This window comes from Somniosus microcephalus, unplaced genomic scaffold (assembly GCF_052327205.1).
Source record: "Somniosus microcephalus isolate GS21.2 unplaced genomic scaffold, FLI_Smic_1.0 unresolved_chr1, whole genome shotgun sequence".
Classification (NCBI taxonomy): Eukaryota; Metazoa; Chordata; class Chondrichthyes; order Squaliformes; family Somniosidae; genus Somniosus; species Somniosus microcephalus.
This window is the reverse complement of record NW_028225179.1, coordinates 111,869,290-111,895,266: the sequence shown is the minus strand read 5'-3', so window position 1 is coordinate 111,895,266 and position 25,977 is coordinate 111,869,290. Positions and strand designations below refer to the sequence as shown.

The 25,977-nt window shown below is 48.6% G+C and overlaps 1 protein-coding gene across 1 annotated transcript in view; it reads left to right on the top strand.

The window, feature by feature from the left end:
* The first annotated feature begins 17,246 nt into the window (after positions 1-17,246).
* The window catches only part of LOC147095707 (complement C4-like), a 450,539-nt gene continuing 441,808 nt past the window's right edge, over positions 17,247-25,977 (top strand). The window contains exon 1 of the mRNA XM_085974756.1: positions 17,247-17,381. Coding sequence (XP_085830882.1) covers positions 17,317-17,381 — 65 coding nt within the window. The 5' untranslated portion in view covers positions 17,247-17,316. The remainder of the gene's footprint in view (positions 17,382-25,977) is intronic.

Here is a 25,977-nt window from a genome sequence, read left to right as displayed (position 1 = left end):
TGGCTTTATATACAGGTGGGGTCAATGCCGGTACTACAGTATAAAATCAGTTCTCTCTTAAAGGTACATACACAACAATTCCTACCCTTTTAGATAAACAGTACATAACATTCATTTAACAATTAAATAAAAACTAATTACAATTACAATTTTCTCTGTACTATATACATCAACTGAAATAATCATTTATAAGTTCAGTCTTTGAGGAGGCTTCCTGACCCTGACTGGATAGCGCCTTTCTCGAGTATCCTGTTCTTGCGGCGGAGTCAATTCTGGCTCATTGTCATTGGTTGGTTCGTCAACTTCCAATACCACTGATTCTGAGGTAGACACAATCTGTACTTCGGGTTCATTACCAGGTGCACATGCTCGTGGTATGGGTTTGGCTTGTTCCTGTGACTCTAGAATCTGGTCAGCATGGCCTCTCACGATGCTCTCTCCAACGTCCACTGTGTACATTAGTGGTCCCTGCTGTGTGCATATCGTTCCTGGCTGCCACTTTTCTGTTCGGTAGTCGCGGGCAAAGACTGGTTGCCCTATCTTGAAGCTTCTGGTTGGCTTCTCATTGATGTGCTGGAATTGCTTATCCTCAACATCTCGTCTTATGTTTGGTTTGAGCAAATCCAGGTGACATCTTAGCCTTCGGTTGAAGAACATTATGGCTGGAGCTTGGTTGGTGACTGCATGTGTAAGCAAACAAGAAATTATCCACCTTGTGTTGTAGTGGTATGTCGTCATTACACATCGCCTTTATTGCCTTTTTAAAGATCTGAACAAACCTCTCAGCCAATCCATTTGTGGCTGGATGATATGGGGCAGATGTGTAGGGCTAGATTTTCAGTATAGACAGTTTTGGGGCGCTAACCTTAGCGCCCGCCCGAAGTTAGCGCCCGCCCCAAAGTAGCGCCCCGTTGCCGGAAATTCAGTGGCTTCGCCCTAAGAGATTGGTGGAGCGCTAAAAGAGGCATTCCACTCCTATCTTTAGGCGCTAAGCCGGCGGTCCAGAGGGATAGCGCCCAGGCGGGGCGCAGCATGGGTGCGGTCATTTTTGGACTGACAGCAGACCCCGTGGCGCCGACCAGCTCTTAAAGGGGGAAGGGACGAATTGGTCTGCTGCCACGCCCTGCACACTGCAGCCTTGCAAAGAGGCCTCAACACTGCTGCTCAGCCCCAGGGAGTCATGGCAACGCCAGAGAAGGCCCGTCAGCGTGCCCTGCGCTTCTCAGAGGGTGATCTGGACATAATGGTCACAGCTCTGGAGGTGAGGCGCAAGATCTTGTTCCCAGAGAGTGGGAGGAATCCAACCCACCACGACTACACCAAAGCCTGGAAGCAGATCGCCCAGAGGGTGACGTTCACCGGCGATGCCCCCAGGACCCACAAACAATGTCGTAAAAAATACAACGATCTGACCAGGATTGTGAAGGTGAGTAGCCTTTCCAGTCTCCTCCTCATTCTTGCATGTACACCTGACATGATGGGCAAAGGGAGCTGAAAGTCCTATTGGCCAGCCCTCAGCCAGCAGCATTGGGACAGTCATGAGCATCACATGGCCATTCGGCACTCTACACTTTGTCCAAGCTGTTCCACCATGGGAGGCAGTGCACACTACATCAGGGCTTCACTCTGTCCACGCTATTCCACCATGGGAGGCAGTGCACACTACATCAGGGCTTCACTCTGTCCAAGCTATTCCACCATGGGAGGCAGTGCACACTACATCAGGGCTTCACTCTGTCCACGCTATTCCACCATGGGAGGCAGTGCACACTACATCAGGGCTTCACTCTGTCCACGCTATTCCACCATGGGAGGCAGTGCACACTACATCAGGGCTTCACTCTGTCCAAGCTATTCCACCATGGGAGGCAGTGCACACTACATCAGGGCTTCACTCTGTCCACGCTATTCCACCATGGGAGGCAGTGCACACTACATCAGGGCTTCACTCTGTCCAAGCTATTCCGCCATGGGAGGCAGTGCACACTACATCAGGGCTTCACTGCGCACTTACAGCCCGTCCTTTCTCTTGCAGGCTAAAGTAGCGGTTAATCGCCAGGCGCGTGCCAGGGGTGGCCGCGCCAAGCTGCAGAAGCTCACTCGGCTGGAGGAGCGCGTGTGTGTGCTCATGGGAGCCCGTGTGATTGTCCCCACAGCGTGCGGAGTATCCGACCCTCCACTGCCCGGCAATGGTAAGGACCTCGCCTTTTGGCCCTCTCGCGTCGCACTGGCCCATCCGAGCTACCTCCTTTGCCACTGTCCCACCAATGCGCTGAATGCCACCAGTCCTAACTCCCTCGCTGATGCCGTCTCCTCACTCTGAAGCTACTCTTGTGCATTCCTGCTTTCAGCTGGTGACGACCAGGACCCTGAAGCTGCCAGTGACAGCACCTCCGGCTAGGAGGAGGAGGAGGAGCAAGCCGGACCTTCGGGGGAACAGTCACGTCCCGCAGGAGAGGAGGAAATGCTTGACACCTCCTCACTGGACGAGTGCCTGGAGGAACTGTCGCAGGGCAATGCAGCTTCTGGGACCAGTGGCGTCCAGCCACCCAGGAGCCGTGCGCGTGGCCCGCGGCCTTCCCCCCAAAGGGGGGAAGGATCAGAGGGGAGTGCTGCTGTTCGGCACACTCGCCGCCACCAACGCGGCAAGGGTCCCCTAGTTCGGCCCCCTCCTCCCCAGCGGGAGAGCCGCGACTCCAGTCCGGACACCTTCACCTCGGAGGAGGTGCAGAAGCTGGATAAGATGGCCGAGGATTCGGACTGGCGCCACACGGAGCTCATGAGCGTGGTGGGGCGCATGCCTGAGGCCATCGAGTCGCTGGCGACCAGTGTGCGCGAGTTCGGGGCAGCAACTGCCGCGAGTGGCCGCATGCTGACTGATGCCGTCAAGACCCTGGTGGCTGTGATGCGCGCGCACACCAGGACCACAGGGGCACTCACTGCTGCCACACACGCTGTCTCAGGCAGGCATCGCCAGGGCAGCCGCCGCACTGGACCATCCCAGCAAGCCGCCCCTCGGCTGATTGTTGCGGATCCTGCAGTGCGGGCCCAGCCGAGTGCCACCGCGCCACAGCACCAGCCAGCGCATCCCACACGCCAGCTGGCCCACATTGCGCCATCCGTCGCCGCCATTCCCCCACTGGGGCGTCAAGGGCAAGCGGCTGCAGCTGATGGCGGCCAGGCTCAGGTGCGCCACTCAGCAGACGGCCCCTCGAGGCCCAAACGCCGTGTAGGCCGCCCCCCAGCGGCATCTGGCGGAAGGGCATCTGAGCCTCAGGCACCTTCACCCAGCCTCGCAGCAGCCACTGGGCAGAGCTTGCGAAGGAGCAGCAGGCCGGGCAGGGGAGGCAAAAGGCTGGGCAAGGTCTCGCCCTCGCGGGCCACTCAGTAGAGGGTGTGGGCAGCTTTTCTTTTATATGGCGGTGGCCATCTTTATTTTGCCCATGGTTGTGTTGTTGGAGGGCTTATTTTTTGCGTTAGGCCGACGTTGAGGCCCGGTTTGAAGAAAGGTGGAGTGACTCCTCCCCAGTTTGTGGGAGTGAGTCGTTTGTTGGGCTTTTTGTGGGGCCCGTTTATTGTTTTTGGGGATTCATGTGGGAAGGGCTTTTCATTTTTGTGTAATAAAAAATTATCTTTATTCATGCAGTCTCCATGGTTGTTCTTCTTAGTGTTTGTTGGCTTCGCCGGCTGAGGGCTTGCGGAGCGGCTGCATTCATCTTCCCTCATGGCCCCTGGCCATTCCCTGACAGGGGGCTTAGAAGTACCGTGTAATAAGGTGGCGTCGTGCGGCCCTTGGCCCTGGTCGCTCCTTCCTGGGAACGTACTCCTGCTCCTCCTCCTCCTCCTCCTCATGCTCCTCCTGCTCCTCCTCCTGAGGTGCTGGTCCAACGTCAGGTGGCAGTGCCTGAGTCCTGCGGATAGCCAGGTTGTGTAGCATGCAGCAAACCACTACAAATTGGGAGACCCGGTCCGGCGAATACTGGAGAGCTCCTCCGGAGCGATCAAGGCAGCGGAACCGCTGCTTGAGGACCCCAATAGTTAGCTCGATGATGTTGCGGGTGGTTTGATGGCTCTCGTTGTAGGCCTCTTCAGCAGCGGTCCTGGGCGCGCGGAGCGGGGTCATGAGCCAGGTGCACAAAGGATAGCCTTTGTCCCCGAGTAGCCATCCTCTTGGGGGAGGCTGTGCCTGGAACATGTCATGCACAGTACTCTGCCGCAGGATAAAGGCATCGTGGCTGCTGCCTGGGAAGCTGGCATTGACTGCCATGATGCGCTGCTTGTGGTCACAGACCAGCTGCACATTCAGAGAATGGTAGCCCTTCCTGTTGCGATACTGCTCGCCATGCTCCAGAGGGGCCCGCAAAGCCACATGCGTACAGTCAATGGCGCCCTGCACCAAGGGGAATTCCCCGAGTCTGGAAAATCCCAATGCGCGCTGATGCTGGCTCTCCAGGGCCATGGGGAAGGAGATGAATTGGCTTCTCCTTCTGAACAGTGCTTCGGTCACCTGGCGGATGCAGCGATGCGCGCCGTACTGGGAGATGTTTGCTATGTCCCCAGCAGCGTATTGGAAGGAGCCGGTGGCATAGAAGTTCAATGCCACCGTCACCTTCACTTCCACCGACAGAGACGTGCTGCACCTGAGCTTTGGCCGCAGATCTCGGCGAAGCAGGTGGCAGATCTCTACAATCACCTCCTTTCGGAATCGGAGCCTTTTAACACATCGCGCGGCACTCATGTTTAGGTAGGAGCGCTGCTGGCGGTATAGCCTGACTGGGTAAGGCCTACGTGGCCGACACCTGTAGCCCCCTCTGCCTCTAGCCAGGGCTGCCCATCTCACAATGCGTCTGCGAGCCCTACGGACATGGAGCTGCAGCTCCGCGTTGGCACCCCATGCAACCCCCATCAAATCCTGGCAAACACTCTAATTTCCAAAAGGCCACTTGCAGCGCTCTGGCCTGAGTCCAAAAATACCTGGCTCTTGCTGCTTGAAACCAGTTAGCTATCCTCCTTGTTGTGTCTCCAGAAATGCGTTGCACAAGAGTGTTTTCTGAAAAAAGGCTGGCCTTTATACTGGAGAGTACGTCCCCTTTAATTTGCGCCCCCCGGGGCCCGCGCTGGTTGTGTTGCGTTCCTTTTTCCAAACGCTCCGGCCGCCAGCCGCACAATGGGGCGGTCCAACTGAAGTTTGGAATCGGGGCGCACAAAGGGCGTTGCACGAGGATGTGACGTCATTTTCTGCGCGCGCATCCGGGCGGGCGCTAAACTTTGCGCCGGCGCTAACGGGCAACTTAATTTGGGGCGGGGCGCAAACTGCGCTGTGCCAGGGCGCTACACGCATAGCGCCCGAAAAACACTTCTCTTAAGGCGCTAACTGCTGGCGCAAGCGACTGAAAATCTAGCCCGTAATGTTTCACCCCATTCTTCCTCAGGAACCTCCGGAAATCCTCGGACACAAACTGTGGTCCATTGTTGGAGCAAATCTGTTCTGGCAAGCCATTCCTGGCGAAGATGATCCGCAGGACTGCAATAGTTTTCTCCATGGTGGTGGAGGACATTTTGATGACCTCTGGCCATTTCAAATTGGCATCCATGGCAATTAAAAACATTGAGTCCATAAATGGACCAGCAAAATCAATGTGTACCCATTGCCATGGAGATGAGGGCCACTCCCATGGGTGTAGCGGGGCCTGTGGTGGAGCGTTTTGGACCTTCTGGCATCCTGTGCATCTCTTGGTCATATCCTCGATTTCTTTATCGATTCCCGGCCACCACACAAACGCCCTGGCTAGGCTTTTCATTTTTACCCCTCCCAGATGACCCTCATGAAGCTCATTGAGCACTCTATCTCTCAACTTGGGTGGAATTACCACTCGGGATCCACACATCAAGGTCCCCCGGCACACTGACAGCTGTTCTCTCCCTGGCGAGAATGCTGGCAACAGTGAGTTGACATGTGCTGGCCATCCCTTCACCGTCAAATCATAGACCCGAGAGAGTGTCGGGTCATTTCGGATTTCCTTCTCTATACTTGAGTTTGTAACAGGTAGACATTCGACTATGGTCGAATGGAATATCTCAACAGGGTCCACTGCAGGTGCTTCCTCCACCATAGGCAACGGTAGGTGCGACAGCCCATCAGCGTCTCCATGCTGCTTCATACCCTTGTACTCTATGTCGTACTGATGTGCCCCTAGGAAAAGTGACCATCTTTGCAGCCGTTGCGCCGTCATCACCGGAACGCCCTTCTTTGGGTTAAAAATGGAGACCAGAGGCTGATGATCAGTCAGTAGGGTGAATTGCTGCCCGAACTTCTTCACCCCCCACACCAGGCTGAGGGCCTCCCTGTCAATCTGGGTCTAGTTACGCTCGGCTGAGGTTAACGAGCGCGACGCAAAGGCTATTGGCTTCTCTGAACCGTCAAGGAATTTGTGTGACAGCACCGCTCCAATGCCATAGGGAGACGCATCACATGCCAACCGAATCAGTAGTGTTGGATTGTAGTGGGCCAATACTTCTTTTGAAGTGATTAGGCATTTACATTTCTGAAAGGCACCCTTACACTCATCGCTCCATTTCCATGTTACTCCAGTTTGCAGCAGGGCATTCAGTGGGTGCAGAATTGTAGATAAATTCGGCAAGAACTTATGGTAGTAGTTCTCCAACCCGAGGAACGACCTCAGTTGCGGCACATTTTCCGGTGCTGGAGCCTTGACTACTGCCTCAATCTTGTCTGGGGACTTATGCAACCCTTCCTCATCAATCATGTGGCCACAATACGAGATTTGTCTCCTGAAGAACTCGCATTTGGGGCGGTTGGCTCGAAGCCCATATTCTTGTAATCTAGTGAGCACATGCTCCAGGTTGGCAAGGTGTTCACTGTCATTTTCGCCCATAACCAGGATGTCGTCCAAATAACACTGGGTCCCCGGGATCCCTTGCAGGACTTGTTCCATCACCCTCTGCCAAATAGCCGGGGCTGATGCTACCCCGAATACCAGTCGGTTGTACTGGTAAAGACCTTTGTGAGTGTTTATCGTGAGGTATTTCCTAGATGCTTCTTCCACCTCCATTTGTAGATACGCTTGGGCCAGATCAATCTTCGTAAAACATTTCCCTCCAGATAGTGAGGCGAAAATATCTTCTATCCGTGGCAGTGGATATTGTACTGTGTGCAGGACTGGGTTCACAGTTAACTTGAAGTCCCCACAGATGCGAACCTTCTTCGGCTCCCCAGGCGTGCTGCTCAATGATTTCTTCATTACAGGAACAATGGGTGTGGCCCACTCGCTCCAGTCCACCTTGGACAGCCGACCCGAATGCTCCAGACTCTCCAGCTCTGCTTCAACGGCTGGGCGGATCACGTACGGTCTGGCCTTAAAAAAATTTGGGTTTGCGTTATCTTCGATTTTTATCATTGCCGTTACTCCTTTTAGAGTCCCAAGTCCTTGTTGGAACACCTCTTTCACGTCAGTTAGAATTTTTGACAGTCGTCCAGGTGTGACGTCGTCACCCTTTTTGTCAGTCACAGTTAGCGCCTGAATGGAATGCCAATCCAATTGTATTTTTTGGATCCATTCACGTCCCAATAATGGTGGTCCTCCATCTTGTAGTATATATAGATACAGTTTCTGTGCTTCCTTGCCTTTGTTTTTAACTGGCACCCTTATTTTTCCTCTGGGGTAGACTTTTTGCCCCGTGTATGTCTTCAATACAATGGACGTGTCCTTCAAGGGTTTGTGTGAGAATAGCCGCTCATAGTCTCGTCGATTCATGACAGTTAGGGCTGATCCTGTGTCCAATTCCATCTTTACTTGGGACCCTGCTATCATGAGGTTGACCCAAATGGTTCGGTGATCCTCCTTTGCGATCACGTTGTGTAACTTTAGACAACTTAGTCTCCTGTTTCCGGAGTCATTATCACTCTCCTGATCATCTGAACTACTGTCTGTCATTTTTTATACTTTCTTCTACTTTTCCTTAGTAGCTCTTTTAGTGTTGGTTTTCTTTCCCGACCTGCAGACTCTTGCTATGTGTCCCATTTTCCCACATTGCCTGCATACTTTGTCCTTAAACCAGCAGTCCTTCTGATCATGGGTTGTTCTGCCGCAGCGATAGCACTTTTCTGCTCCATATGCCATTTCGTTAGCGCTGTGTTCTTGTGGTTTCTGTTGTATTCCCGCAGCTCCCTGTGATGCTGCTTCGTAGGATACTGCCACGCTGAAAGCCTGTTCTAGCATCAGGTCCTTTTCCGAAAGTAGTCGTTTCTGGGTTCCTTCACTCTGGAGCCCGCAGACAAACTTATCCCTTAAGGTGTCTGCCAGTCCTGCTCCGAACTGGCAGTGCTTCGATAACTTGCGTAGTTCCATGAGATAGTCAGCATTGCTCTCATCTTTGTGCTGGTTCCTTTTATGGAACTTGAATCTTTCTGCTATTAGCAGCGGTGCAGGGTTTATGTGTTCCTGTAAGATATTAACAATCTCTTCAAAACTTTTCTCCATTGGTTTCGCTGGAGTAATTAAATTCCGCAATAGGCCGTAAGTTCTCGCGCCCATCAAATTTAATAATACCGACGCCTTCTTTCCATCAGCCACCTCATTTGCCTTGCAGTACACTTCAATTCTTTCCACATACGTGGTCCAGTCTTCTACCTCGTTGTCGAAAGCAGTGATACTGACACTCTTCGGCATCTTGGGTGATTTAAAATGGTGCCTTCCGCGCTTTTTCTTCTTCCCCAGTGGATTAAAATGGCACCTCCCGCGCTTTTCCTTGTTCCCCAATGGAATAAAATGGCGCCTCCCACGCTTTTCCTTCTTCCCCTTGCTGCCACGCTGCTCCTAGCGTTCTACAGAGTAATGGCGGCGACCCGCGGCTTCGGCGCGTCTCACTATTCCTTCCCCTCATTTTATTTTCTCTACGCTGCCCGGTTCTTGAGCACCAACCGCGCCCTGTGCGCTCCACCCTCCCTCTCTCTCTTTTCCTCCCGACGACGCTGCACAACCCCTTTGCAGAGCCGCTCGATCGAGCTCGAGCCCGCCGCAGTCCGGAAGGGTCAGCGCACTACCTGCTACCAGCACGATTTGCTGGATCACCTTGACTGGGGAGCCAAGCCCAGCTCTCCACAGCCTCCCCTGCAATTCTCCGAACTCTGATGGATCCCTGGGCGGTTGCACGCGGTCGACGCCCGTTGCTCTGACTTCGACCTCTAAGAAGCTTCTTTTCAGGGAAAGATCCCTGTGAGGTGATGCAGTACTGCAGGTGAGTTCGAACCTGCTCATCGCCAGTGTAGTGTCCGCGTATCAATAATACACGGACTGCAGGAGAACAATAATAACAGGGTAAGCTTAAACTGAAAGTACAGAAGCCTGCTATGGCTTTATATACAGGTGTGGTTACTGCCGGTACTACAGTATTAAGTCAGTTCTCTCTTAAAGGTACATACACAACACTAAGCTCATGGTCTACAGGGCAGCACTGATACCCACCCTCTTGTACGCTTCAGAGACATTGACCATGTACATCAGGCACCTCAAAGCACTGGATAGGGGCAACCAACGCTGCCTCTTCAAGATCCTGCAAATCCATTGGCAGGATAGACGCACCAACGTCAGTGTTCTTGCTCAGGCTAACATCCCCAGCATCGAAGCTTTGACCATGCTCGATCAGCTCCGATGGATGGGCCACTTTGTCCACATGCCTGATACAAGACTCTCAAGACAAGCGCTCTGCTCGGAGCTCTGACAAAACAAGAGAGCCCCAGGTCAGCAGAGGGAACGCTTCAAGGACACCCTCGAAGCCGCCTTGAAAAAACGCAACATCCCCACCGACACCTGAGAATCCCTCTCCCAAGAGCGCACAAAGTGGAGGAGAAGCATCCAGGAAGGAGCCGAACATGTCGAGTCTCTTCGCCGGGAGCACGCGAAAGCCAAGCGCAAACAGCGGAAGGTGCGCATTTCAACCCAAGCACCCCACCCACCCGCCCCTTCAACCACTATCTGCCCCACCTGTGACAGAGACTGTGGGTCCCACATTGGACTCATCAGTCACCTGAGAACTAAGTTTTAGTGTTGAAGCAAGTCATCCTCGTTTCCGAGGGACTGCCTAAGAAGCAAGAAGAGAAGACTGCTTGAGACGAATTTCTATCTGCTAGTTACTGATTACCGATTTTCAAAGGGAATGATTTTGTCTGGAATCCCAAATGTAACAGTTAGAATAAACAGCAGTTGTCTAAATTCCTATGTCCGAGGGACAAGCTATCAGCCATTTAGCAATTTACATACCGAACCATTGATCTGAACCTGACCAAGTTGGCTATTTCTCCAGCTCTTCTCACAGACCATGACAATATATCCTGTCACCTGCACTGAATTTTATTTGTATTGATAAATCTCCTGCTCCTGCACTTCACGTGTAGGTCAGCAGCAAATATTGTGAAACTGCTCAGTTTCCTTTTCCAGTAAATCGTATTGATAGACGGGAAACCCTTGGCTGGGATTCCAGAAAGATAAAAAAATAGCCTTTAATATCCAGAGATAAACAGACATAAGGAATAGAAACATAGAAGATAGGAGCAGGAGTAAGCCATTCGGCCCCTCGAGCCTGCTCCACCATTTAATGCAATCATGGCTGATCATCCAAATTCAGTGCCCGGTCCCTGATTTCTCCTTATACTCCTTGATCCCTTTAGCCTGAAGAAATATATCCAACTCCTTCTTGAATATATTTAATGTATTGGCCTCTACTGCCCTCTGTGGTAAAGAATTCCACAGGTTCACCACTCTCTGGGTGAAGAAATTCCTCCTCATTTCTGTCCTAAATGGCTTACCCCTTTAACCTTAGACTGTGACCCATGGTTCTGGACACCCCGACCATCGGGAACATCCTTTCTGTATCTAGTCTGTCCAGTCCTGTCAGAATTTTATAAGTTTCAATGAGATCCCCTCTCATTCTTCTAAACTCCAGTGAGTATAAGCCCAATCGACCCAATCTCTCCTCATACATCATTCCTGCCATCCCAGGTATCAGCCTGGTGAATCTTCGCTGAACTCCTTCCATGGCAAGAACATCATTCCTCAGATAAGGCGACCAAAACTGCACACAATACTCAAGATGTGGTCTCACCAAGGCCCTGTATAACTGCAGCAAGACATCCTTGTTCCTGTACTCAAACCCTCTCGTTACAAAGGCCAACATGCCATTTGCCTTCTTAACTGCCGACTGCACCTGCATGCTTACCTTCAGCGACTGGTGCACAAGGACACCCAGGTCTCGTTGCACTTCCCCTTCTTCCAATCTATTGCCATTCAGATAATAATCTACCTTCCTGTTTTTGCCACCAATGTGGATAACCTCACATTTATCCACGTTATATTGCATCTGCCATGCTTCTGCCCAAACAGCCAACCTGTCCAAATCATCCTGGAGTTTCTCAGCATCCTCCTCACAGCACACATGCCCACCCAGCTTTGTGCCATCTGCAAATTTGGAGATATTACATCTAGTTCCCTTGTCTAGATCATTAATATATATTGTGAATAGCTGGGGTCCAAGGACCGATCCCTGCGGTACCCCACTAGTCACTGCCTGCCACTCGGAAAAAGACCCGTTTATTCCAGCTCTTTGCTTTCTGTCTGCCAACCAGTTCTCCATCCAAGTCAATACTTTGCCCCCAATCCCATGTGCCTTAACTTTACATGCTAATCTCTTATGCGGGACCTTATCGAAAGCCTGCTGAAAGTCCAAATACACCACATCCACTGGTTCTCCCTTATCTATTTTACCAGTTGCATCCTCAAAAAATTCCAGTAGATTAGTCAAGCATGATTTACCCTTTGTAAATCCATGTTGAATTTGTCCTATCCTGTCACTGTTTTCCAAGTGCTCTGCTATTATAACTTTTATAATGGACTCTAGCATTTTCCCCACTACTGATGTCAGGCTTACCGGTCTGTAATTCTCCGTTTTCTCTCTACCACCTTTTTTGAATAGTGGGTTAACATTAGCTACCCTCCAATCCATGGGTACTGTTCCAGATTCCATCGAATGCTGGAAAATGATCAGCAAAGCATCAACTATTTTTAGGGCCGCTTCCTTAAGTACCCTAGGATGTAGATTATCAGGCCCTGGGGATTTATCGGCCTTCAATCCCATCAATTTCCCTAACACCATTTCCCTACAAATACTGATTTCTTTCAGTTCCTCCCTTTCATCAGACCCTATGTTCCCTGACATCTCTGGGAGGTTATCTGTGTCCTCCTTTGTGAAGACAGAACCAAAATATGTATTTAATTGGTCTCCATTTCTTTGTTCCCCATTATAAATTCCCCTGATTCTGACTGCAAGGGACCTACGCTTGACTTCACCAATCTTTCTCTCTTCACATATTTTTAAAAGCTTTTACAGTCATTTTATGTTCCCTGCAAGTTTACTCTCATTCTATTTTCCCTTTCTTAATTAATCCCTTTGTCCTCCTTTGTTCAATCCTAAACTGCTCCCAATGCTCAGGTTTACTGCTTTTACTGGCCAATTTATATGTCCTCTCCTTGGATGTTATGTTATCCCTAATTTCCCTTGTTAGCCATGGTTGTGTCAGCCTTTCCTGTTTTACTTTTATGCCAAACTGAGATGAACAAATTCTGTAGTTCATCCATGCGGTCTTTGAATATTTTCCATTGCCTATCCACCGTCAACCATTTGAGTGACATTCCCCAATCAATCCGACCCAACTCGAACCTCAGACCATCGTATTCTCCTTTATTTAAATTTAGGACCCTAGTCTCTGAGTCGACTACTTCATTCTCCATCTTAATGAAGAATTCGATCATATTATGATCGCTCCAACCCAAGGGGCCTCGTACAACAAGATTGCTAATTAATCCTTTCTCGTTACATAATACCCAGTCTAAGATGGCCTGATCTCTGGTTGGTTCCTCGACATATTGGTTCAGGAAACCATCCCTTAAACACTCCAGGAATTCCTCCTCCACAGTATTATTACTAATTTGGTTAGCCCAATCTATATGTAGATTAAAGTCACCCATGATGACTGCTGTGCCCTTATTGCACACTTCTCTAATTTCCCTTTTAATGCCATCCCCATGCTCCGCATTACTGTTTGGAGGTCTATATACCACTCCCATGAACGTTTTCTGCCCCTTGGTATTTCTCAGTTCTACCCATACAGATTCCACATCATCAGAGCTAATATCCTTCCTTACAATTGTGTTAATCCCTTCTTTAACCAGCAATGCTACCCCACCTCCCTTTCCTTTTTGCCTATCTTTCCTGAATATTGAATACCCCTGGATGTTGAGTTCACAGCCTTGGCCACCCTGGAGCCATGTTTCCGTAATCCCAATCAAATCATATTTGTTTACCTCTATTTGCGCAGCTAATTCATCCACCTTATTACAAATGCTCCTCGCATTAAGACACAAAGCCTTCAGGCTTGTTTTTTTAACGCTCTTAGACCTATTAGAACTATTATTTACTGTGGCCATGTTTGATTTAAACCGTTGATTTCTCTGACTGCCACTTTTGTTTTTCTCCTTCCTATCTTTTGCTTTTATCCTTGTTTCCCTTTCCTCTGTCCCCCTGCTCAGGTTCCCAACCCCCTGCCATTTTAGTTTAAACCCTCCCCCAGAGCACTAGCAAACGCTCCCCTGAGGACATTGGTCCCAGCCCTGCCCAGGTGCAAACCATCCGGTTTGAACTGATCCCACCTCCCCCAGAACCGGTTCCAATGTCCCAGGAATTTGAATCCCTCCCCCTTGCACCATTCCTCTAGCCACGTATTCATCTGAAATATCCTTCTATTTCTATTCTGACTAGCATGTGGCACTGGTAACAATCCTGAGATTACTACCTTTGAGGTCCTATTTTTTAATTTACCTCCTAACTCCCTATATTCCGCTTTTTGGACCTTCTCCCACTTTTTACCTATACCGTTGGTACCTATATGCACCACGACAACTGGCTGTTCACCCTCCCCTTCCAAGATGTTCTGCAGCCGCTCTGAGACATTCTTGACCCTTGCACCAGCGAGGCAACACACCATCCTAGAGTCTCATTTGCGGCTGCAGAAACGCCTATCTAATCCCCTTACAATAGAATCCCCTATTACTATAGCTCTATCCCTCTTTTTCCTCCCGTCCTGTGCAGCAGAGCCACCCCTGGTGCCGGGAAGTTGGCTGCTGCTGCCTTCCTCTGATAAGCCATCCCCCCCCAACAGTACTCAAAGTGGTGTATCTTTTTGAGAGGGGGATGTCCACAGGGGACCCCTGCACTAACTGCCTGTGCCTAGTACTCTGTCTGTTGGTCACCCCTTCCCTTTCTGCCTGTCCAACCTTTGCCTTCATAAATAGGAAAAAATAGATTTGCATTTCTATAGCGTCTTTCATGACCCAAAGCGATTTTCAGCCAATGAAGTACTTTGTAAGTGTAGTCACTGTTGTAACGTAGGAAAGGCGGCAGCCAAAATTGCGCACAGCAAGCTCCCACTAAAAGCAATGTGATAATGCCCAGATAATCAGTTTTTGAATGATGTTTTATGAGGGATAAATATTGATCAGGACACCGGTGATAACTCCTCTGCTCTTCTATGAAATAATGCCATGAGATCTTTTATGACTACCTGAGGGAGCAGACGGGACATCGATTAATGTCTCGTTAGAAAGACCGCACCTCCGACATTGCACTGGGAGTGTCATCCAAGATGTTGGTGCTCAAGTCTCTGGAGTGGGCTTGAACCCACAACCTTTTGACTTAGAGGTGAGAGTGCTACCCACTGAGCTACAGTAGACAAAAGCGACCCACGCACTCTGTCTCTGTACCAGAGAACCATTGCGTTCAGTGAAATATTGCATAACTTTACCCACGAATTCCAGAACGGCTTCTAAGTTAAACTCTTACATAACATTTTCTCTATTACTTCAGCTCAGCTCATTCCATTGTACATTTCTTCAATCTTCTGTGGCGCCTCAACAGACAAATTAAGTGACACGAATTTATAGCGAGACTGTACGAGGAAAAAAGAAATGTTGTGATGTATAATCTTCTGCTTCGGACTATTTGTGCAACAATTTTGTGTATTTAATAAGCGATACGTACACATTTACATTTCACAATCTATCTGCTGCCTATTTCTTTGTTGACATTATCTGTAAGGATTCAAGAGAGGGCCGTCTGTTGCTTATTTGCCACACGCTGGCAGCGATTCATGTTATTTCTGCAAATACGAATTTACTTATTAACACCACTCAACCTTGAACTCAGGAACAACCAGTTGCTTGCTTCGTACACTGCTAAGTAGTTTCTCCCTGTGACTTTCATAATGTGCAAGTTCACTGCAAATTTTGGTGTTTTTTTCCCAATTAAACTGAAACACAGACGATCAAAAACAGAACTGAAGTTGCAATGTTGCAATGGTGTATGTGATGCTAACCATTACTGCCAAGTGAAATGAGTAAAATTAAACTATAAAGTTTGCATCTATAGATCACAAGATGAACAACTGGGGGGGGCTAAAGCTACAACTGCGCTTCATTGTGGGAATGAGACATGGTAAGTAGTTGAGTTGGTTTAAGGAGCAATAAAAAGAAACTTGAATTTATATCGCAACTTTCCTGCATCAAAGCGCCTTGCAGCCAATTAAGTACTTCTAACATGTCATCAGTGTTCTAATGCAGGGAAATGCAGCAAGTCTTTTTTTCGTGTGATATTGGTTGAGGGATTAATAATTAACCAGGACAAAGCGGAGGAACAGATTTAAACAGATTGAAATAAGGACAGTTTCTTCAGCGAGCTCTCTCGACCATCCGTCTGAATGTTACACCGAGTTAGCCGCACAGAAACAGGCCATTCCGCCCAACTGGTCAATGTCGGCGCCTATGCTCCACTCGAGCCTCCTCCCACCCCTCTTCCTCTAATCCTACCAGCATATCCTATTCATTTCTCCCTCCTGTGCTTATCTAGCTTTCCCTGAAATCTCTGCTATTTGCCTCAACTACACCTTGTTCTAGTTCCACATTCTCACCACTCTTTGGGTAAAGAAGTTTCTCCTGAATTCTCTATTGGATTTATTATTGACTATCTTATATTTATGACCCCCTAATTTTGGTCTCCCTGTAAGTGGAAAGATTTTCTCCACGTCTACCCTATCAAAACGTTTTGTGAGCTTAAAGACCTCTGCCAGGTTACCCCTCAGTCCCCTTTTTTCTCGAGAAAGGAGCCCCAGCCTGTTCAATCTTTCCTGATACCTGTAACTTCTCAGTTCCGGTAAAATTCTTTTGAATCTGATGTGCAGCTTCTCCAATGCCTCTGTTGTCAGCTGTGGCTCAGATGGTAGCACACTCATCCTTCTTCAGTCTAGAAGGTTGTGGGTTTAAGTCCCCCTCCAGGGACTTGAGCACATAAATCTAGGCTGACTCTCCAGTGGAGTGCTGCATTGTCAGAGGTGCTGTCTTTCAGATGAGACGTTAAACTGAGGCCACCATCTGCTCTCTCAAGTGGATGTAAAAGATCCCATGGCACAATTTGAAGAAGAGTAGGGGAGTTTATCCCCGGTGTCCTGCCAATATTTATCCCTCAACCAACATGACAAGAAACAGTTTATTTGCTCATTATCACATTGCTGTTTGTGTGAGCTGGCTGTGCGCAAATTGGCTGCTGCGTTTCGCACATTACATCAGTGATTACACTTCAAAAGTACTTCATTGGCTGTAAAGCGCTTTGAGACATGCGGTGGTTGTGAAAGGCGCTATATGAATGTAAGTCTTCCTTTTCATAATATGGAGACCAGAACTCTTCACAGTACTCTGAGTGTGGTCTAACCAAGGTTTGATACAAGTTTAACACAACTTCCCTGCTTTTCAATCCTAACATTCTAGAAATGAATCCCACTGTTTTGTTTGCTTTGTTGATGATTTTATTAACCTGTGTCGCTACTATTAGTGATTTGTCTATCTGTATCCCTAGATCCCTTTGCTTCCGAACACCATTTGGACTCTTATTGTCCAAGCAGTAGGTGGCCTCCTTATTCTTCCTGCTGAAACTTTGGCGCAAGAGCCGCGGCAATCCCGGAGAAACTGCGCATTCAGGAGATAGAAGGATTGGGGGAAAAATCATGTGCAATTGACTTTGCTCACATACTTCCGCTGAAATATCCAGCAACGTCAATAAGTAACTTTAAATCAATATTGGTGGGCGAATGTATCTACAAAAAGTTGCGGAAAATTGTTGGGCAGCACAGTCCGGTAGACAGGGAACGATCATTTACCTCGCTCCCCTACCCGCAGAGAGCGGGTCCTTCGTTCAACAATGGGAACGTTGATGTTTCTCCTCTGGTTGTCTGTGGTTATCCCTGCTGCTGAACAATCAACATCGTAAGTATGCTGTATAATGTGAAGGCTTTACAGCTACTTCTAGTGGCACAGAACAGAAAATAACATTTATACGGATTGCGTCACTCCCTTACACAACCTTTTTAAGCGGGCTAAATTAATTTCTCTACAGGGACAATTTCCAATGTATGCCTTCCCGAATAAATAAAGGATGGCCGCTTGTTCCACCGAGTATATCGGTAAAGTCGCAGGTGAGACGTTCAACTGAGAACCCCATCTGCCCTCTCAGTTGGATATAAAAGATGCCAATGGCCACTGTTTAGAAGAAGAGGAGGGGAGTTCTCTCCGGTGTCCTGAGTCAGTATTTATCGCTCAAACAACATCACTTTAAAAAATCATTTATCGGTCATTTATCTCATTGCTGTTTGTGGGATCTTGCTGTGTGAAAACTCTCTGCCCGGTTTTACACATTACAACAGTGACTGCACTTCAGAAGTACGTCATTGGCTGTAAATGAAACAAAATCTTTCGATGATTTAGTTGATCTCAGCTGTAAGAGAATAGAAGCACGGCAGTCAGTCTAAATGACTCTTTCTGAAGATTAGGGACTATTGTTTTCTCGCATGGGCATCCATTGACTCCTGCTTATGTATGTGTGTGTGTGTGTGTGTGTGTGTGTGTGTGCTTCAGCTGAGAGCAGGATAGCCTCCCGCTGAAGTTACCGAGTGTAAGTTGGGCAAGATATGGGAGCAACTAGTAGGACTGCACCTGCCTTGAGTCAAGGCCTTCAGAAGAACATGGAAACCTGGTGGAATCATACAACCCAGATCTGAAACAAAATTCCAGTCGGTGCACTTGATTTTATGATGCCAAGTTTATTTTGATTTGATGCCATCTGTAAACGAGCATGTAAAAAGTGTTGAAATATATTATTTGTAAGCATTGTGGCCATTGCTTACCTTTAACCATAACAAACAGTTGAAAAGTTTATAACCTGCTCCTGAATTTTGGAATTGGTCATGCGACTAATATACGGGGAGCATTTGGACTTGGCAGTGAGGATGCCTGCCATTTGCTGTGTATAATTAAGATGAGGGAGCACCCTCCCTCTGGTCGCTTTTGCAGAGTCTCCATGGCGTGGAAATTTGACCTTACCCAGACTGTTTATCGGGAAATAAACGAACGCATAAGCATCGAATATGCCGGACAGGACGTGCCCGCCCCATCCCCTGCACACCGTTTTTGGATGTGATCTAATGTCTAAGTTCATTATTACGACAAGGAGGTTCTCTCTGTTCTCAAACATGATATTTTACATTGATTTGGGATTTCTGTAGAAATAGTGTGCACAGATAATCTTACGGTAATATTGAAGATATTAATATATTTAGGATATGTTTCAGCTGTGGCTTAGTTGGTAGCACCCTCGACTCTGAGTCAGAAGGTTGTGGGTTCAAGTCCCACTCCAGGGACTTGAGAACTACAATCTAGGCTGACACTCCAGTGCAGAACTGAGGGAATGCTGCACTGTTGGAGGTGCCATCTTTCAGATGAGATGTTAAACCGAGGTCCCCTCTGCCCTCTCAGTTGGATGTAAAAGATCCCACGGCACTATTTTGAAGAAGAGTAGGGGAGTTATCCCCAGTTTTCTGGCCAATATTTATCCCTCAATCAGCATAACAAAAACAGATTATCTGGTCATTATTGTAATGTATATACCTTTAAGGGGGAACTATCTTTTACAGCTCATATATACTGCAGTACTGGCAGTGACCACACCTGTATATAGCACTGAGTAGTAATCTATACAGATCAGTTCCCGTGTGAGCCACGTTGAGTAAACACCTGTTGTACCGTTCTCCTGCAGTCTGTGTCTTATTATATACAGACACAACATTGGCGACAAGGCAAGTTCAAACCTACCTGCAACCTCCTGGGGATTCGTTCCTGGAGATCAGTGGATTGGAGGTCAAGGCCAGAGACTCGGGCGTCGACCACGGTCAACCACCCAGTCATCCAGCAGAGACTCGAGAATTGCGGGGGAGGCTGTCGAGAGCCAGACTTGGCTTTCCAGTCGAGGTGGTCCAGCGAAACGGGCTGGCAACAGGTAATGCGTAGACCCTTCCCAGACTGCGGCGGGCTAGAGCCCGACCGAGCGGCACAGCAAAGGGCCGAGCAGCATCGACGGGGGAGAGAGAGGGCAGAGCGCATAGGGCGCAGCCGGTGTTCAGGGGCCGAGCAGCGTCGAAGAGAGGGAGAGAGAGACGCGCAGAGGCCCGTGAAGCACCGCCATTGCCACGAGGACCGCCGAGAGCGGCGTTGGCAGCAGCGCAGGAGAAGCGCGTGAAACCTACAGGGCGCCGCCATTGCCACGAGAACCGCTGGGAGCGGCGTTGGCAGCAGCGGGGGAGGAAGGAAAGAGTGGGAGACACCATTTTAAGCCATGGGGAGACGCCATTTTAAACCACACCCAAAATGCCGAAGAGTGGCAGTATCACCGCGTTTGACAATGAAGTCGAAGATTGGACTACATATGTCGAACGAATAGAGGTGTACTGCAAGGCAAATGAGGTGTCAGATGACAAGAAAGCGTCGGCATTGTTAAATTTAATGGGTGCAAAGACGTATGGTTTATTACGAAATCTAGTAACCCCAACGAAGCCAATGGAAAGAGTTTTGAAGACATAGTAACGATACTACAGGAACATTTAAACCCCACACCGCTGCTGATAGCAGAAAGATTCAAGTTTCACAAACGGAACCAGCATAAGGATGAAAGCAATGCTGATTATTTAACAGAGCTGCGCAAACTATCAAAACACTGCCAGTTTGGAGCGGGACTGGCAGATACCTTAAGGGACAAGTTTGTGTGTGGGCTTCAAAGTGAAGGAACCCAGAAACGGCTTTTATCTGAAAAGGACCTTACGCTGGAAAAGGCTTTCAGCATTGTGTTATCATATGAAGCAGCAGCACGGGGCGCTGCAGAGATACAACAGAGACCGCAAGAATATGGCACAAACGAAATGTCATGCAGAACAGAGAAGTGCTATCGCTGCAGTAGAACAACATACGACCAGAATGATTGCTGGTTCAAAGACAAAGTGTGCAAACAGTGTGGAAAAGTAGGACACATAGCACGAGTCTGCAGGTTGGGAAAGAAAACCAGCAATAAGAAACCTACCAAAGAAAAGTACAAGAAGGTACATAAGATGATGGAGAATAGTTCAAACGAGTGATAACGACTCCGAAAGCAGGGAACTGAGTTGTCTGAAACTACATAATGTGATCACAACGGAGGATCACCGAACCATTTGGGTCATTCTCAAGATAGCAGGAGTCCAGGTAAAAATGGAATTGGACACAGGATCAGCCCTAACAGTCATAAACCGATGGGACTACGAGCCGCTATTCTCACACATACCCTTGAGAGACACAAAAATTATTTTGAAGATGTACATGGGGCAAAAAGTCTACCCCAAAGGAAAAATAAGGGTGACCGTTATATATAACGGTAAGGAAACACCAAAACTAGACCTGTATGTATTGCAAGATGGAGGACCACCATTACTGGGATGTGAATGGATCCGGAAAATACAACTGGATTGGCATTCCATACAGGCACTGACTGTGGCTGACAAAAAGGATGACGACGTCACACCTGGGCGACTGTCAAAGATCCTAACTGACGCGAAAGAAGTGTTCCAGCAAGGACTCGGAACACTAAAAGGCATGACAGCGACGATTAAAATTGAAGAAAACGCAAGCCCAAAATTTTTTAAGGCCAGACCAGTACCTTATGCGATCTGCCCAGCCATCGAAGCAGAGCTGGAGAGCCTGGAACATTCAGGTGTACTGTCCAAGGTAGACTGGAGTGAGTGGACTACACCCATCGTCCCTGTGATGAAAACGTCGTTGAGCAGCACGCCTGGGGAACCAAGGAAGGTTCGCATCTGTGGGGATTTTAAGGTAACAGTGAACCCGGTCCTTCATACCGTACAATATCCACTTCCGCAGATTGAAGATATTTTCGCCTCGCTATCTGGAGGGAAACGCTTCACTAAGATTGATCTGGCCCAGGCGTATCTGCAAATGGAGGTAGAAGAAGCATCAAAGAAATACCTCACAATCAACACCCATAAAGGTCTCTACCAATACAACCGGCTGGTATTCGGGGTAGCATCAGCTCCGGCTATTTGGCAGAGGGCGATGGAACAAGTCCTGCAAGGGATCCCAGGGACCCAGTGTTATTTGGACGACATCCTGGTCACGGGCGAAAATGACAGTGATCACCTTGCCAACCTGGAGCAGGTGCTCACTAGATTGCAGGAATATGGGCTCCGAGCTAACCGCCCCAAATGCGAGTTTTTTAGAAAACAGATCTCGTATTGTGGCCACGTTATTGATAAAGAGGGGTTACATAAGTCACCAGAGAAGATTGAGGCAGTAGTCAAGGCTCCAGCACTGGAAAATGTGTCACAACTGAGGTCGTTCCTCGGGCTGGTAAACTACTACCATAAGTTCTTGCCAAATTTGTCCACAATACTACACCCACTGAACACCCTACTGCAAACTGGGGTGCCATGGAAGTGGAGTGATGAATGCAGACGAGCTTTCCAGAAGAGCAAAACACTAATCACATCAAAAGAGGTATTGGCCCATTACAACCCGGCATTACCAATTCGGTTGGCATGTGATGCGTCACCCTACGGCATTGGAGCGGTGCTGTCGCTCAAATTCTCGGACGGCTCAGAGAGGCCGATTGCCTTTGCGTCACGATCACTAACCTCAGCCGAGCGTAACTACGCCCAGATTGACAGGGAGGCCCTCAGCCTAGTGTGGGGAGTGAAAAAGTTCAATCACTATCTGCACGGGCAGAAATTCACCTTGCTGACTGATCACCAGCCTCTTGTCTCCATTTTTAATCTGAAGAAGGGTGTTCTGGTGATGACTGCACAACGACTACAAAGATGGTCATTTTTTCTAGGGGCGCACCACTATGAGATTGAATATAAGGCACGAAACAGCATGGAAATGCTGATGGGCTATCACGCGACTACCGAACAGAAAAATGGCAACCAGGAACGATATGCACACGGCAGGGCCCACTAATGTACACAGTGGACGTTGGGGAGAGCATCGTGAGACGCCATGCTGACCAGATCCTAGAGTCACAGGAACAAGTCAACCCCATGCCTCGCCCATACGTACCTGGTGATGAATCCGACGTACAGGTCGGATCTACCCCAGCAACAGTAGCATCGGAAGCTGATGAACCAACCGACGACAGGGGGCCAGAATCGCCTCCGCACCTAGAGCAAGATGTAGTGTCCGCATATAAATAACACACGGACTGCAGGAGAACGGTAATAACAGGTGTTTACTGAACAGAGGGTTTGCTGGAACTACTGTACAAATTACTACACGGTGTTATATACAGGTGTGGTCACTACTGGTACTGCAGTATAAAGGGGCTGTAAAAGATAGTTCCTCTCTTAAAGGTACATACATTACAATTCCTCCCCTTTTAGACAAACAGTACATAACATTCATTTAACAATTAAATAATAACTAATTACAATTACAATTTTCTTTGTACTATATACATCAGCTGAATGTAATCATTTATAAATTCAGTCTTTGAGGAGGCTTCCTGATCCTGTCTGGATAGCGCCTTTCTCGAGTATCCTGTTCTTGCGGCGGAGTCGATTCTGGCTCATTGTCATTGGTTGGTTCGTCAGCTTCCAATACCACTGATGCTGAGGTAGACGCAATCTGTACTTTGGGTTCATCACCAGGTGCGTATGATCGTGGCATGGGTTTGACTTGTTCCTGTGACTCTAGAATCTGGTCAGCATGGTGTCTCATGATGCTCTCTCCAACGTCCACTGTGTACATTAGTGGTCCCTGCCGTGTGCATATCGTTCCTGGCTGCCATTTTTCTGTTCGGTAGTCACGGGCCAAGACTGGTTCCCCTATCTTGAAGCTCCTGGTTGGCTTCTCATTGATGTGCTGGAATTGCTTATTCTCAACATCTCGTCTTATGTTTGGTTTGAGCAAACCAGGCGACATCTTAACCTTCGGTTAAAGAACATCATGGCTGGAGCTTGGTTGGTGACTGCATGTGTCGCATTCCGGTAAGCAAACAAGAAATTATCCACCTTGAGTTGCAGTGGTATGTTGTCATTATACATCGCCTTTATTGCTTTTTTAAAGGTTTGAACAAACCTCTCAGCCAATCCATTTGTGGCTGGATGATATGAGGCGGATGTGTAATGCTTTACCCCATTATTTCTCAAAAACCTCCGGAAATCCTCGGACACAAACTGTGGTCCATTGTCAGAGCAAATCTGTTCTGGCAAGCCATTCCTGGCAAAGATGGTTCATAGGACTGCAATAGTTTTCTCCGTGGTGGTGGAGGACATTTTGATGACCTCTGGCCATTTTGAATGTGCATCCACGGCGATTAAAAACATTGAGTCCATAAATGGACCAGCAAAATCAATGTGTTCCCGTTGCCATGGAGATGAGGGCCACTCCCATGGGTGTAGCGGGGCCTATGGTGGAGCGTTTTGGACTTTCTGGCATCCTGTGCAGCTCTTGGTCATTTCCTCAGTTTCTTTATCGATTCCCGACCACCACACAAACGCCCTGGCTAGGCTCTTCATTTTTACCCCTCCCAGATGACCCTCATGAAGCTCATTGAGCACTCCATCTCTCAACTTGGGTGGAATTACCACTCGGGATCCACACATCAAGGTCCCCCGGCACACTGACAGCTGTTCTCTCCTTGGCGAGAATGCTGGCAACAGTGAGTCGCCATGTGCTGGCCAACCCTTCACCGTCAAATCAAAGACCAGAAAAAGTGTTGGGTCATTTCGGGTTTCCTTCTCTATACTTGAGTTTGTAACAGGTAGACATTTGACTATGGTCGAATGGAATATCTCAACAGGGTCCACTGCAGGTGCTTCCTCCACCATAGGCAGCGGCAGGTGTGACAGCCCATCAGCGTTTCCATGCTGTTTCGTGCCCTTGTACCCTATTTCGTATTGATGTGCCCCTAGAAAAAGGGACCATCTTTGCAGTCGTTGCGCCGTCATCACCGGAACGCCCTTCTTTGGGTTAGAAATGGAGACAAGAGGCTGGTGATCAGTCAGTAAGGTGAATTCCTGCCCGTGCAGATAGTGATTGAAATTCTTCACCCCCCACACCAGGCTGAGGGCCTCCCTGTCAATCTGGGCGTAGTTACGCTCGGCTGAGGTTAACGAGCGTGACGCAAAGGCTATTGGCCTCTCTGAAGCGTCAAGGAATTTGTGCGACAGCACCGCTCCAATGCCGTAGGGAGACGCATCACATGCCAACCGAATCGGTAGTGTTGGATTGTAGTGGGCCAATACATCTTTTGAAGTGTTTAGGCATTTACATTTCTGAAAGGCACGCTTACACTCATCACTCCATTTCCATGCTACTCCAGTTTGCAGCAGGGAGTTCAGTGGGTGCAGAATTGTAGACAAATTTGGCACGAACTTATGGTGGTAGTTCACCAACCCGAGGAACGACCTCAGTTGCGACACATTTTCCGGTGCTGGAGCCTTGACTACTGCCTCAATCTTGTCTGGGGACTTATGTAACACCTCTTCATCAATCACGTGGCCACAATACGAGATTTGTTTCCTGAAAAACTCGCATTTGGGGCGGTTGGCTCGTAGCCCATATTCTTGTAATCTAGTGAGCACCTGCTCCAGGTTGGCAAGGTGTTCACTGTCATTTTCGCCCGTAACCAGGATGTCGTCCAAATAACACTGGGTCCCCGGGATCCCTTGCAGGACTTGTTCCATTGCCCTCTGCCAAATAGCCGGAGCTGATGCTACCCCGAATACCAGTCGGTTGTACTGGTAAAGACCTTTGTGAGTTTATCGTGAGGTAATTTCTAGATGCTTCTTCTACCTCCATTTGTAGATACGCTTGGGCCAGATCAATCTTCGTAAAGCGTTTCCCTCCAGATAGTGAGGCGAAAATATCTTCTATCCGCGGAAATGGATTTTGTATTGTGTGAAGGATTGGTTTCACAGTCACCTTAAAGTCCCCACAGATGCGAACCTTCTTCGGCTCCCCAGGCGTGCTGCTCAATGATTTCTTCATTACAGGAACGATGGGTGTGGCCCACTCGCTCCAGTCCACCTTGGACAGCACACCCGAACACTCCAGACTCTCCAGCTCTGCTTTGACGGCTGGGCGGATCGCATACGGTACCGGTCTGGCCTTAAAAAATTTTGGGTTTGCATTATCTTCAATTTTTATCGTTGCCGTTGTGCCTTTTAGAGTCCCAAGTCCTTGCTGGAACACCTCTTTTGCGTCAGTTAGAATTTTTGACAGTCGTCCAGGTGTGACGTCGTCATCCTTTTTGTCAGCCACAGTTAGCGCCTGAATGGAATGCCAATCCAATTGTATTTTTTGGATCCATTCACATCCCAATAATGGTGGTCCTCCATCTTGTAATATATATAGATAGAGTTTCTGTGTTTCCTTGCTGTTCTATTTAACGGGCACACTTATTTTTCCTCTGGGGTAGACTTTTTGCCCCGTATATGTCTTCAAGACAATGGACGTGTCCTTCAAGGGTATGTGTGCGAATAGCCGC